Here is a 13,916-nt window from a genome sequence, read left to right as displayed (position 1 = left end):
ATACTGGTAATGTGTTAACATGAACAGAAAGCAATGTTAAGAGTAAAAAATGCAATATGAAAAGGTCCAAACAAAAACACAAGAAAGGATTCCACCAAACCACAGATTCAAAATAGGATCGACATGTATTTACTTTTCAAATAAAAAGTACAACATAATGGTGCGTTTTCCAGCATGATTTAAGATTAAAAAGGTATGATTTGTTTCTTACAAATATTTGACATTAAAAAAAAAAAAACATTGAAAAAGACAAAACACTTTTACACAAGTATATTCTTAAAGTAGCACCCCCTTCAAAATAACTGAAAGGGATAGATTTATTTGTGTTTTGCACCTTATGGCCACCATCCTAAGAGCTGCTGGTTATTCTAACTCGTGTGTGATTCAAGGACGAGAGAGTCTGTGCTTGTGAAATCCAAAGAGTTTTCACTCTAACTGTAACAACTATGTGATCAATAAGAAAGTACAATACAAACTGGAGGGTAAAAGCTAAAAACAAGAGGAAGATGCCTGTGGGCAAAAATACATTTTGCTGTTAGGTGATAAGGCAGGTTCACTCACAACAACCAACAGAGTCTTAAAAAGGTGGCCAGCCGGTGTCCTGCACCCAGTAACATTAACAGTAAGAGTTCCCGGGAGAAAGCCAGGTACAGTAAACATAAGAGGACACCAGTACACTGCAGGACTGAGGGGTTAAACCGAGTTTGTATGTAAGTGTGGAGAGGAACATTTGACCCAGAAAACAAAGTGACACATTGTGCATGTGATTTTTATATGTGCATGCCATGATCTACAGAACCACTGCAAGGTGTGCTGAAAAAATGTCAAATCACCTCAATTGCTCTTCTCTGTAAAAGAAGAAGCATTAGGATGAGGGGTCTGCTCTCTGACCTCTCACGTGAACATCAGCTCCACAGCATATTAAGATGATGACCGTGAGGTTTTAGATTTTCAGTTTCTGCACACATCAGTAGCGGGTTGTCAAGCCTACTTTGTGACCTGACCAGTCTTTTCTTTCTCCGCCATGAGATCAACATTTAAATCAAAAATTTCCACAGACTGCAAGCCATCAGTTTGTGACCTGAATTTCAGCAATTATTACCACCATTTTCTAACTTCAATTACATGCACCTGAAAAATGGTGCCCCTGTAGTGTCTGGACTTTAGGCTGTGTTCAAAATGTATACAAATATATATTCTAATATATATATTCACACTAAGTATTACATAAAATGAATATGTAGTGCGTTCCAACTGCATAGTATGTTGAATTTGTGTACGTTGGTACGGCCTGAATGTACACTAGATTTGCAAGATTTCTTTATAAAGTACCTTTAAATTTGCAAACAATGTATGTGATTAAAAGTCAAACACATTTTGACAGACTCGATTTCATAGTTCTACAGGCTAGTTCAATGTTATCTAGCAAAGTAGTAGAGCAAGGAGGAGCATCACAGTCTGTGGAAATATAAGATTTTAACTTGGTCCTGGGCAAACATTTTTATTATACCCAGCAGCACAAGACATTTACAAGATCACTAAATATCTTTAAAGACCCAATTTAATGTTTTGATTCTTTTTGCCATCGAATCACAAGAATAGTATTGTTGTAGGTGTCGAAGTCATAACTGGGGCCACAGCTAACCATGCTGTTATAGACAAAGGTCTAAAATTGTTCAATCACAATCAGCCCCTTGATTTCAGGTCATTAAACAAAACAACGTTCATACTTATACTTTTGACATTTTAGGGTTTCTCACTCTGACACCCTGATCTTGTTGGCACCATTACATGTGCAAACAGTATTTGTAGCAAAAAGGCATTGATAATGAAGCTTGACTAAGCTACCCAGTTGTAACATTTAAGTGTTTTTTGTCTTTTTTAAAACATCATGATATAAATGGAATGAAATAGAAGCAGCTTATATTAGGAACCATCTTTAGAAAGAAATGCTGACGCCAGCTGTGAGTTTCTAAACGCACGCCTGTAGCTGAGGGTGGTCCATCGTCATCACACCGATCTTTAGGGGGCATGAACAAGTAGATTAATAAATATACTTTCAACATTTTGTAACAGAAAACTGCTTCAGGTAATCTCTAAACATCCACTTCCTGCTCATAAATAAATAAATAGCTTTAACGTCGTAGATAAAAAAAAGTGAGGACATTTGGGAAGAGATGTCAAACTGATTTCTTTTTAAGTTTCTAAATCGCAATAAAAAGCCAATACTGGTAAAATAAGTGTTGGTATGTGGGAAACACGCAATCAGATGAAATCAAAATAAAGAGCTTTTTGGTTTAGTAAAAAACTAAATATTTAGTGTATTAGCTGTCGTTTTTCTCATTCTAATACTTGTTTCATCATTTACCAAGATTATATCTCTGCAAACTCTTTAATGGCATTTTTAAATCGCTGTTTTTCCAATTAAAAACACAAAAGGCACAAAGTGACGAATTAGAGACTTGCTCTTTAGGCCTAATAAGTAACAGGCTGCTGATGCTCTGAAACTTTACTCATTAAACTCTACTCAGCTAAATGTACCGCCACAACCTGAACGACAACAGACAGAGACAAACATCAGCAGTTAATTAAAGAGGGATAAAAGTGGGAGGCATGCGAGGGACCGCAGATGGGAGGAGGAGGAATGTAGGGGAATTAATAATCATCAAACTGCAATAACATTAAACTCTCCCAAACCCCTCTGTTATTTGAAAATACTCCATATCCAGACAAAACCACCACATTTACTTCCTAGCACAATCATGTACAGGCTTACTGAATGTACTCATGTAAAGTGGGTTTGGACAGTGTCGGTGGGGTACTATTTATGGGTAGAGCTTGTTTTGTAGTTTTGTAATAAAAAACAGGATTTGTTCCATAAGTGTGAAAAGTCATTTTAGTTACTGATGCATAATATTGACACATTGAAGAGATGTAAACTGGTTTTGTGAAGATAAAACTGAAGCGTCTACTGCTTCAGAGAAATGGGGGATGCAAGTTTCTTTACCGCGAGATGAGTGGATGTTTTGTGTGCTGAACAGGTCTCTGAGTGGGTTTTACTGAAGAAACGGGGGCATGAGCTGCGGAGAGACATTCTGCTTTTGAAATCAGGAGGCAGATAGTGCAAAAATAAAAAACTCACAATCACTTTGCATGGCTAAGGGCACCTGACGAACAACTCCCATCAATCTGTATGACCCAACGTGCATTGTAGCGCTCAAGCTAGTTTTGTTGAGGCTGAAGGTGTGTGAGCACGTGTGTGTGTGTGTGTGTGTGTGTGTGTGTGTGTGTGTGTGTGTGTGTGTGTCTAATGAGGCTGCATAACAAGTTAAGAGGCGGATGATCCATACCAGGAATTTTGCATAATCCTCGAATGACATACCGTAATCTAATCTACTGAGTTTTCAGTAAAATATGTTTTATAATGTTGTTAAATTAGCAAGTAATGATCCAAACATTCAGCATGAATGTTTGATGTCCACCTGTCTCCTCCTGGATTATAGTGCAATTAAAATAATGCACAAAGAACTTTTTCTCTTAATGCAAACACACATGCACACACACCAACTAACCTCCGCATGGTGACATCTTTTATAGCATGCTGTGACTTGCTATAGCATGCTTTAAATAGCATAGTGGGAAGTGGGAAAAGACTGACACGAGCTAAAGAAAACACATACTGGGGGTGGGGGGGGGGGATTGTGCATCACACACAGTCCCGAATCCTGCATCGCTTCAGTCCTCTACTCTCCCATCCATTTACCTTATTGTACCATCCCTTGCTCCCCAACTTCCGCCACATTTTGGATGTTGTAGCCCCAGCCTGTTGGCTATACCCCACTCTCCCCTGGAGCTGCGCCTCCGTCCCCTCCCTTTCCTCCCCCTTTCACTGCATCTCCATGTCCCTTTCTGCTCCTGCAGGCTCCCCGTAGCTTCCCCCACTGGTAGCCTTGGAAGGTGGGGCTGATGGGGAAGTACTTGAAGACCGGGTGTCTGCGGAGAAAGTCCATCCCAACAGGCAGATCATAAGATCTCATCCCTTCCAGCTCTGCTGTGCTGGCACCAGTGCCACGCTTCAGCTTCCTGATGCCTCGCTCTTCAGCGGTGCCTGAGCAGGGAAGAAAGAAAAGATTAATCATAGTTTTTACTTTGGAGATATAACTACTCCGAAAGAAAGCCATGACTAAACATTTCAATCACTGGACATTTCTTCCATCGTTCACACGAAACATGCAGCCCATACTTTAACGCCCAGCTTTTCACTCAACGTGTAAAAATAAAAACTGTATAAAAAGGTTCACTTTTTATGATATAAATGAAAAAGGACATTTGACACAGGACTTGCACTACATACAAAAAAAACTGTCAAATGAACACATTGTCAAGTTGATCAAGCCATTGCATTTATAACCCAAAGATCATTTCAGGCTGCATTTCTTTTAAAAATACTGAGTTGGACGAAAAAGAGAGTATGAAACCCCTTACCAGGTATGGTATTGTCCAAAACGAAGGCAACAGAGCCTCCGACAAACATGGCAGTGGTGAGGAGCACGTTCAACACTTGATCTACGCCAACTATTCCTGCAAATTATGAAAAAAGACAGGGGCTTAGTTACTCTTTAAAATAAACAATTAAATGTCTCTCAGTTTCAGTCATATTTCAGTTCCAGAAACACACATTTTGGAATATCCTTACAAACTTATACCAGTTCAGTAAATTCCCTCCTAAGACAGCCTGTCAGCGATTTATCCAGAGAAACTACTCACTGGGTGTATTTGCATCTATTGGGTTTGTTTATTCACAAGTCATTCATGGATCAGTCTACAAAGTGTTAGCAGTTTGAATGTAACCGCGACAGAAAATGTCTCAAAATGTTGAAAAGAAGAATGTTTAAGAGTTGGAGGTCCAGATGTGCAAGACTTAGGAAAAAACAATGTGATAAATGTAAATGCTTACAGCAGAAACTGGTCTATTTCTAATCAATAATCAATAATGCGAGTGTGGCTGAGAAGTAACAAAACAACATGGCTGAAAATGTCAGACACAAAAGCAGAGGTTGCGCTAGATTTTTTCGCTGCCCGTCAGATTTTGACAAACAGGATTGTAACATTTCCTTCAAAATCCAGTATTACCCGTTGTCCTTTACACATCTCTGACGAGGGGAACTCCCAGACATTTCACTGATTTGTAGGCAAAGTTAGGTTTGGAAACGGCATCATTTCCTTTTGGGAATGTGTTAATTTCCTTTCTCTCTCACTGACCACTTATCACTGACTGTATGAGTTAAACCAAAGTTACTCAGAGTCATAACTCAGTATTCATAACTCAGTATGTTACTCCTGTTAATCACAAATAATTCATAAGAGGTCCAGGGTACAGAGAATCTTGTGCAGAGGAATATTTGAAATGCTCCATTAAATCGGTACTGAGCTAAATGTGAGTCACGGCCATTGTGTTTCTTGTGTATCTGCCCCCGACTTACCGGTGACCAATGGGTTCTCTTTGAGGTAGCTGGGAAGCGTCAGGCCGAAGAAGATGGAGAAACCGAGAACAAAGAGGTTCCTGGAGGAGTTGAGGTCAACAAACTGCAGGTTGGAGAGTCCCACGGCTGTGATCATCCCAAACAGGGTGCAGAACAGAGCTCCCAGGACGGGGTCGGGCAGGGAGGCAAACAGGGCGCTGAATTTACCCACGAGCCCCAGCAGCACCATCATGGCAGCTCCATACTGAATCACACGTCTGCTGCCCACCTGGGAGACCAATCAGAAATCAGAGGTCAGAGGGAGCAAAGACAGGTCAGCCAGGGCGGGCTACAATATCAATTAAACAAATAATGCTCCCAGCATCCAGTTCATAGCACATGGTAATGTGATGCTACATATTATGTTATTTATAGAACATTATAAAATAGCTGAATGAAAATATTCAATATCCATATGTATAGTATTAGTGACGGATGTTTCCAGGGCATGATTTTGAAGCATCTCAGTGTATTTGTACCTCTACTTTAACAGAATCACACTTTGTAAGAAGGGCTAATGGGTAAGGATCAGTGTGTGGAACTTTGAGATTTTTTATTGCAATGTAGGGCTGAAACGATAACGACTGTTCTCATTATGAATTCATGTGACTAAAATGTAATTTATAAATGAGAGAATTGTGAAAAATGCCCATGACAACTTCTTAGAGCCCGAGCACACATTTTGTCAAACCAACACCCAAAACCCGATCATATTTCATTTTAACAGTGGAAAAGGAAAATATCCTCACATTTAAGAGAATCAGCAAATCAGGTATTTTTTCCGTTGAAAAGGGTTAGGGTTAAAACAGTTGAACATTATTTGTCTTTCTTTATATTTTTCACTTACCCACTTATCCTGTTTATTTATTTTACACAAATATACCATCACAGTAAATAAATTACATTATTAATTGCAGTGAGCAAACACTGTTACCTTTGTGATTCCAAGAACGCCTATATTCGGGCTGGAGGAGGTGGAGCCATTTCCTGTCCCGAAAACACCATCCAGCACACAGGAGATCCCCTCCATAAATATCCCCCTACATAGAAAACAATGAAAGTATTTTAATTTCACTTGATTTCCAAACAAACTCAATTATTACAATGATGAACAACAGAGACTATTTGAATTGAAGGGTCACCTATTGATGGCGTGGATGGGGGGTGGAGGAGCACAGGAGAGACGTGCGCAGGCGTAGTAATCTCCGATGGATTCGATGATGCTGGCCACCACAGCGCTCATCATGCCGATCACACCTGCGGCCGTTACTGTCGGGAAGCCCCACTGGACTGTGGAGGTAAAACACAGAGTGGGTCAGAGAGGAGAAACAGCTGCATTCATTATGGTATGATTTACAACACTGAACGGCCTTCCCTCCAACTATTTTACCTTTGGTTCTATTTATTGGTTCCTGTCAGTAGAGTCCGGTGATATATACTTTTTTATATCATAGTTAAAGCATTTTCACATGTTCTTAAGGAGAAAAAAATATTTCGATAAGACTTTACTTATTTTAAAGGATTACCAGATTTCTTTTTAATCCATTTTCCTCTCAGGGCTCCCTACAAAATTGTCGAACACAGCACAACACCAACAATCTGTTCCTCCTCACAAACACTTACATGGGTATGGTATCTTAAACCACGGGGCAGCTTGGACGATTCCTTGACGCGCATCTGTGCGGGCTTGGTAACCGTATTTGTCTACTTCCGGCGGGAAAACGTCCGTCACAGTGAAAATGAAACACAGCAGCCATGACACGAGGATGGCCATTATGATCTGGGTCAAAGAAACAACTTTTATTAGATATTCATATTGCAGATAAAGTTAAATAAATAAAAACTATTTATTCATTTGAGTCCTGCACAAGTTTGTCTACATGCAACACCAACATATATACACTGAACTAAAATATAAATGCAACACTTTTGTTTTTGCTCCCATTTTTCATGAGATGAACTCAAAGATCTAAAACATCTTCTATATACACAAAATAACCATTTCTCTCAAATATTGTTCACAAATCTGAAAAAATCTGTGATAGTGAGCACTTCTGCAGTTTTGCTTTATTGGGGGGGGTCCGAAAACCCTAGGGTTAAACCCTAACCCTAACATGTCACCCATTGAGCATGTTTGGGATGCTCTGGATCGGCGTATACGACAGCGTGTTCCAGTTCCTGCCAATATCCAGCAACTTCGCACAGCCATTGAAGAGGAGTGGACCAACATTCCACAGGCCACAATCAACAACCTGATCAACTCTATGCGAAGGAGATGGGTGACATGTTAGGGTTAGGTTTTACCCTAGGGTTTTCGGACCCCCCCAATAAAGCAAAACTGCACGTTTCAGAGTGGCCTTTTATTGTGGCCAGCCTAAGGCACACCTGTGCAATAATCATGCTGTCTAATCAGCATCTTGATATGCCACACCTGTGAGGGGGATGGATTATCTCGGCAAAGGAGAAGTGCTCACTATCACAGATTTTTTCAGATTTGTGAACAATATTTGAGAGAAATGGTTATTTTGTGTATATAGAAAATGTTTTAGATCTTTGAGTTCATCTCATGAAAAATGGGAGCAACAACAAAAGTGTTGCATTTATATTTTTATATATATATATATATATATATACACACACACATACATACACACACATACATACATACTTTTTCGCTTCCTGTAAAAACAGCTGCTGGATAAAAAAAGTGCGACACCTATTGGTAAAATATGGTATTCCAATCTAGAACAGTGTTTGGTTTAATGTCAAACTATATAAGAATAATGTAACGTTTAAAAATACTGAAAATAAAGATTCTCTATCTTTAACTTTACCATGACTTAAAACTTTAATAATTTAATTGATTTAACTCATAACAGCGAGAAAAAATGTATTTAAGTTGTTTGCAGATTTACAGCTTTAAAAAAAAAATTAAGCACTTTTTAAGCTTGTCCAGCACATTTCAACTATGGTAAATTAAATGTGTATGTTTGTGTGCATACATCAGACTAATAGATAACTGAATTTAAGAGAGTTTATATTTAAATGTGTCACCAGATGGCAGGAGAGGACTGGTGGTTCATATACTGCACATACGCATACAGACAGAAATACTTGCACCTGCTCCAAGGGAGAATTAAATTAGCTCTGAATATTCTTGACTAAGAGGGGAACTCAGTTATTAGTGAGGGCAAGGGGGGAAGATGCTAATAAATAAATTCATCAAACGTGAACATTTACCAGTCAAGAGGCATTAGGCAACAAGCTAAAGTATGTATGTAACTCAGGCCCGCCCCTCCCTACACGCAGATCACGCAGACTGCGTGGGGCCTCACCTTGCGAAGGGGGCCTCACCTCGCGAAGGGGGCCTCATTTGAAGCGCAAATGTGGCGCCGACACACACGACACAGAGGGCCTCATCACATAACTTTGTGTTGGCCAGGGGCGGCCCTGATGTAACTGTAGGAGGGGTTATGTACTTACAGGGAACATTTTGAAGACCTGCAGCCTGTAGAAAGTCCAGCCTTTCTTGTGCTTGTAGACTGGCAGAGGGAAGTGAACGTTTCTGGCATATTGAGAGAAGAGCAGCACCAAGAAGATAGTCCTGCAGACAGATACATGAACTTGTTATTTTCTCTACACAATATTCTCCTGTGAGGAAGCTTATCCTGTGCTAACATGTTCCAGACATCTACGTCCAACACGGACCCCAGAGGCTTCAAAGCCAATCAATTATCCTAACTGCCGGTGAAAAAGCAAATCAGTGGCACTTACAGGCACATATCCCCTCTCCCTGTGGAGAGGAACGAGGAGGCCCCCGGCTACAGTGCAAAACAGCCGTGAAACAGCAGGAACTGATGTCGCAGCACGTGAATATCACAGCTTTGAAGTGGATCTTCCCCCATGAATCAATCCTCTGTTTCTTTACATCATACAGTATGTTCTATCCTTAAGGAAAAACAAACGCTTTCTTTATGGTTCCTGATCAGCTCTATTTTTAACTGTACATATTCTTTGTAAAGGAAGAGCACTCAAAAGTTTATTTGACTGTAAATCAGTCAATGAGCTACAGGCTACCGTGCATATATAATACTCATATTTGTACAAATGCTTAAGGCAACACTCAAAATATGTAGTATAAAGTATTTTGATGTAAAAAGCTGTCAGTTAAGTTCTGAAATTGGGAAAATGGATGTAGGAGTGCCGAGTTTCAGCGGTTTCCAATGGTGACAAAATGTATTTATAGACAGTTCCTACAGCATTGTCTACTACAGTATAGCAGATCGTCGGTATATTTAGTATGTTCCTGAATATTTCCACTAACTACCATCTGTATCATCAGTATGTACTGAACACATAAAGGGATCACTAATATTCCCAGATGCAGATTTTTGACACCTGAATGTGCATTTCTTGGTGTAAAGTCTGAACCTACAGCATAGCGATGCCCCAGTGTTTTCCGGCCCTCTCCCCCGCAGCCTGGAACCCAGACAGGCCGATGAGCGTCACGGTCGGGGTGATGGTCAGAGGTCCGATGAATCTCAGCAGGAGCCCAGGCAGACCCAGCGCTCCGATACCCACCTCGATCAAAGATGACACGATGATAGCCCCTTGGATCTGGCAGAACATTGAAATTATAGAGACAGATGTATACATAATTATGAACAAAATGTATTAATGAAAGCAAAAAGCAGGGAAGAAATCAGAATGAGCATGTTGGATTTGTTATTAAAGTGTAACCCAAAAAAAGCAATCCTTAAAGAAATCCTGGGAAATCACATTTAAGGAGCCATTGTTTTCTTAAATGGAGGAGATGAGGTTACAGAATCAAAATCCTGTTAGTCCTGTCTTAATCCTTCTTTGTGTTCACTCCGCTCACTTTTTATCACATCCTGCTCTCAGACCATTGATGTCTCATTCAACAATTGTATTTGGCCGGATTGAGTTAAGTCTCATTCATGCGTCACATAAAAATCAATTGCTCAAATGGCTTACGCTAACAGAAAAAGGTTAATACAAATTAACAGCTTCTTTCACGGAAACTACACCCTGAAGCCATACAGAAAGGGATCTTGATATTTAGAATAGGCCGCTTTATCATCCGCTCACGTAGAGATTTGACTTCACAGACACACAAACATTTAAACTCTGCCATATGAGATACATAACAATATATAAGTTATAAGAGAAAAAAAAAAAAAAATCCTGTTTAAAACATCCATTGTTGTCTATTTTGATGATAACAAAATAATTGGTCATTGTTCAGAAAGTACTGTTTTCAACCTTTAAAATACAGAGATTACCTGCTTTTCTCCGTTTTATATCATATTAAATCAAATGTATTTGATTTTTAATGGACAACATCTCAAGACTTGGACTTTGAGAAACTGTGATGTTTTTTTACACTAATTTATAGACCAAACCATTATTTGTAAAAAAAAAACAAGTAGTAGATTATTATTATTAATGAGTAAAGATTTGTATCTGCTTATGTATCACTAGCAAATGACGAAGTGAACCAAGCGCTGACTACAACAGAACACATCTTCTCAGGCTCCTATTATAGTTACTGTTGATGTAACCTGCATATTGTTTCTTATCTTTCCACTGTCATGCATACACACAGTCCATCCTGAACTGTACAGGAGTGCCCTCTCCTAGTTCACCCATAGTTGTGTAAAAATGTCCATAAGGAGTTATTAAGCTGACTGACATCTTTCTCTCATATTCTCTTGACTTTAGTTTCCTTTACTCACGAACAACAACATATTTTAAATTCTTTAATTTGTCTTTGGCTCACCTCTCGTATCCTGGGGTGCCAGATGTGCTCTGTGTTCAGAAGCTCTGTGCTGTTGAATAGTGGAACCTCTGATGATGGAAAAGACAGGGAGATGAATAATTAGAAAAGGGGAGAACTTCATTAGCTCACTATATACGTGTGTATTCCCTACAGTCCCTGCAAGCTTTGATGCTGACAACATTTGGGATCAATGTAAACAAAGATCAAAAAACATGTATAATATGTTTTTATCATGTCTACCCTCACAAAGCAGACTGAGGTAGACATGAAATACATCGGTTCCTATCATCATTATTCTCAAAATTCAATCAACAGACCCAGTATACCAAAATGGACAACATACAACATACTTTAAAAAAAAAATAGGAAATACATGCAGACAATATCTAATCATTTAAATATGATAAATGATAGCTCGTTAATCCGTTTTGCCAGCAACAAACAGATCTAAAAAGGAAGAATTTCAATCCGTTTGATGTTATTTGTATTGAGAAAGCTCTTTAGTTACCTCCTGTGTTATTACACTTCCATTTGTCCAGTGACAGGATTGCTCTGGCTGGTGCAAGGAAGGCAAAAGCACTGGCCTGAAACAAAGGCAACCTAAACAAAGGAAAGCACTGTTAAAAAAAAACATGTATATTCACTTAAACTTATAACAAAGGAGTGTTCAAATCAAGTGTAGAAAGCAGGGTCACTGGGTGACATCATTTCAGGTGAGTCATCATTGTGGGATACACAGTTGTTGAACTTACGTGAAGTAAGAATAACCCTGAGCTTTTGTCCAGATCATGTAAGACCACACGATCCGGTAGGGAGAATAATTATTGATATCACAAATGCTCTCCTTCCCCTTTTATCTTCCTCTTTTCACTCAAACCATCCCACTACACACTAAAGTACATGATATATTTGCTAACCGTCTTAAAGATCCAGAAACTAGTCCGCAACATTCTACAGTAAGGCTGACCTCTAATGAACTGTAATAAGCGGTGGTGGCAGTATAGGGATATCAAAAAAGATCAAACGATAGAGAATAATACAAAAACTCCTATGAGGTCATACAAGTTAAAATGCAATGAACATCTATAAAGGCTGTGAATAAGTTGAAAAAAAGGGATCAAGGACATTTATGTTCTTAAGAAAGAGGAAGTGAAGATATAGTATTTAGTACACCTGCTTATTTGAAGTTCAACCTGTCCGCTGACTACAAACTGATTTCCAAATGTTATGTATTTTCACATAAAACATGACAAAAATCACATTGGGATGGACCCATTGTTGTGTGCGTGTAATTATAACCCTTTTGTAAAGCTGCTTGTTTCCAATGAGTCTGACTCGTGTCAGAAAGCAAGGAAAAGACCAAGAGAAAGACGCCAGAGATCATACAATGTCCCGTTTGTTGCTATGACAGCATGCTGCACATCGACTTCACATACACAAAAATGACTGTTCCACTATTTTCTGTAGACATGTTGCTACTTGGTTTGCGTAATGGGTTGGTTTTCAACTGGTCATGCTAACAAAGGTAACCGTCTTCTTGACCTGTTGTAATGGCACTTTATGCAACTAAGATATGGCGTGAGTCCCAGCTCCGATATCTGACTTCCTGTGTAAATGGAACACAACATTAAAAACAAATGCTATTGAGTTGCATTATGGGAAGTGAAGTGCATTGTTGGATTTTGAGCCATACTGTGTCAGAGACTGAAAGGCATTATATTTGTACCTTTTTGCAACATTTTTGGCTATTAGTTTGAAACGTGAAAGGACGGCATGGGACCCTGGCAGCTGTTTGCAATGCGGTTTTAATTTAAAATTTGACAGAAAATCTAAAACAGAGGATCCTAAAAAGGAAAACAAATGTAGAAAAAAACAAGATAAGACAATGCTTGCAGACCATTTATGGAGTGCACCAGTCAAGGACATGCAATTGGTGTCAAAAAGAACAGCGAGTATCTGTCTGTTTGGGTTTGTGTAGAGGGAAAATGACTCAAAAAACATCAAAGGTAGGAAAAGTACTGAGAGGGAAACATGACAGAAGAAGGGAGGAGGAACATGTGAGGGGTGAATATTAATCAACCGATTGTAATTAATCTTGGAAGAACTGAGTCAAATGAAGAGTTCCTGGTATGGCTTCAAGCAGGCTACTCCCTTCTTGGCTAATATGGTGCAACAAAAGACATGTGACTGTGTTTAATTGATTATAGCTTGTCTATTCACGCAATCATTGAACTTGTAGGTCCCCCCTCTGGTCAGCGGTCAAATTCATTTCTAAATTCTCTCCATCCTCTTCTCTGTTGTCTCAATTATGAAACAAAAAGCTTCTTCTTGGGAGGTTTACTTTCTACAACTGCAGTCATATGAACAAAACAAGGAACTACAATTGTCGTTTAATGCATACAAGAGAACTGTCACTGCTTTATTTATATGTGAGATATTTACAATACAAATATGTATTCAATCTGACTAATAAAAGGACGTGTATTCATATACTAAAATATGTGCACACACAAACACACTTAAGCCCACTCCAAAGTGACATGTAGAGGGAGGATGGAGAAAGAGGTACTTCATGTTGACAATGACCCTCATCT

At 39.1% G+C, this 13,916-nt stretch overlaps 1 protein-coding gene across 4 annotated transcripts in view; it reads right to left on the bottom strand.

The window, feature by feature from the left end:
- slc23a2 (solute carrier family 23 member 2) overlaps window positions 1–13,916 on the bottom strand; it is a 39,891-nt gene that overhangs the window by 192 nt on the left and 25,783 nt on the right. For all 4 annotated transcript variants that reach the window (XM_010778574.1, XM_010778576.1, XM_010778577.1 and 1 more), the window contains 10 exons: window positions 11,831–11,922; window positions 11,323–11,390; window positions 9,958–10,139; window positions 9,006–9,126; window positions 7,146–7,302; window positions 6,665–6,812; window positions 6,457–6,562; window positions 5,484–5,751; window positions 4,486–4,581; window positions 1–4,108 (listed from right to left, as the gene is read on the bottom strand). The exon at window positions 1–4,108 is cut by the window's left edge and continues 192 nt beyond it. In XM_010778574.1, coding sequence (XP_010776876.1) covers window positions 3,831–4,108; window positions 4,486–4,581; window positions 5,484–5,751; window positions 6,457–6,562; window positions 6,665–6,812; window positions 7,146–7,302; window positions 9,006–9,126; window positions 9,958–10,139; window positions 11,323–11,390; window positions 11,831–11,922 — 1,516 coding nt within the window. In that variant the 3' untranslated portion in view covers window positions 1–3,830. The remainder of the gene's footprint in view (window positions 4,109–4,485; window positions 4,582–5,483; window positions 5,752–6,456; window positions 6,563–6,664; window positions 6,813–7,145; window positions 7,303–9,005; window positions 9,127–9,957; window positions 10,140–11,322; window positions 11,391–11,830; window positions 11,923–13,916) is intronic.

The sequence above is a fragment of the Notothenia coriiceps genome, unplaced genomic scaffold (genome assembly GCF_000735185.1).
Source record: "Notothenia coriiceps isolate Sejong01 unplaced genomic scaffold, NC01 NC01_scaffold00019298, whole genome shotgun sequence".
Classification (NCBI taxonomy): Eukaryota; Metazoa; Chordata; class Actinopteri; order Perciformes; family Nototheniidae; genus Notothenia; species Notothenia coriiceps.
Note: the sequence above shows the minus strand (reverse complement) of the source record. Positions and strands in the feature narration are given on the sequence as shown.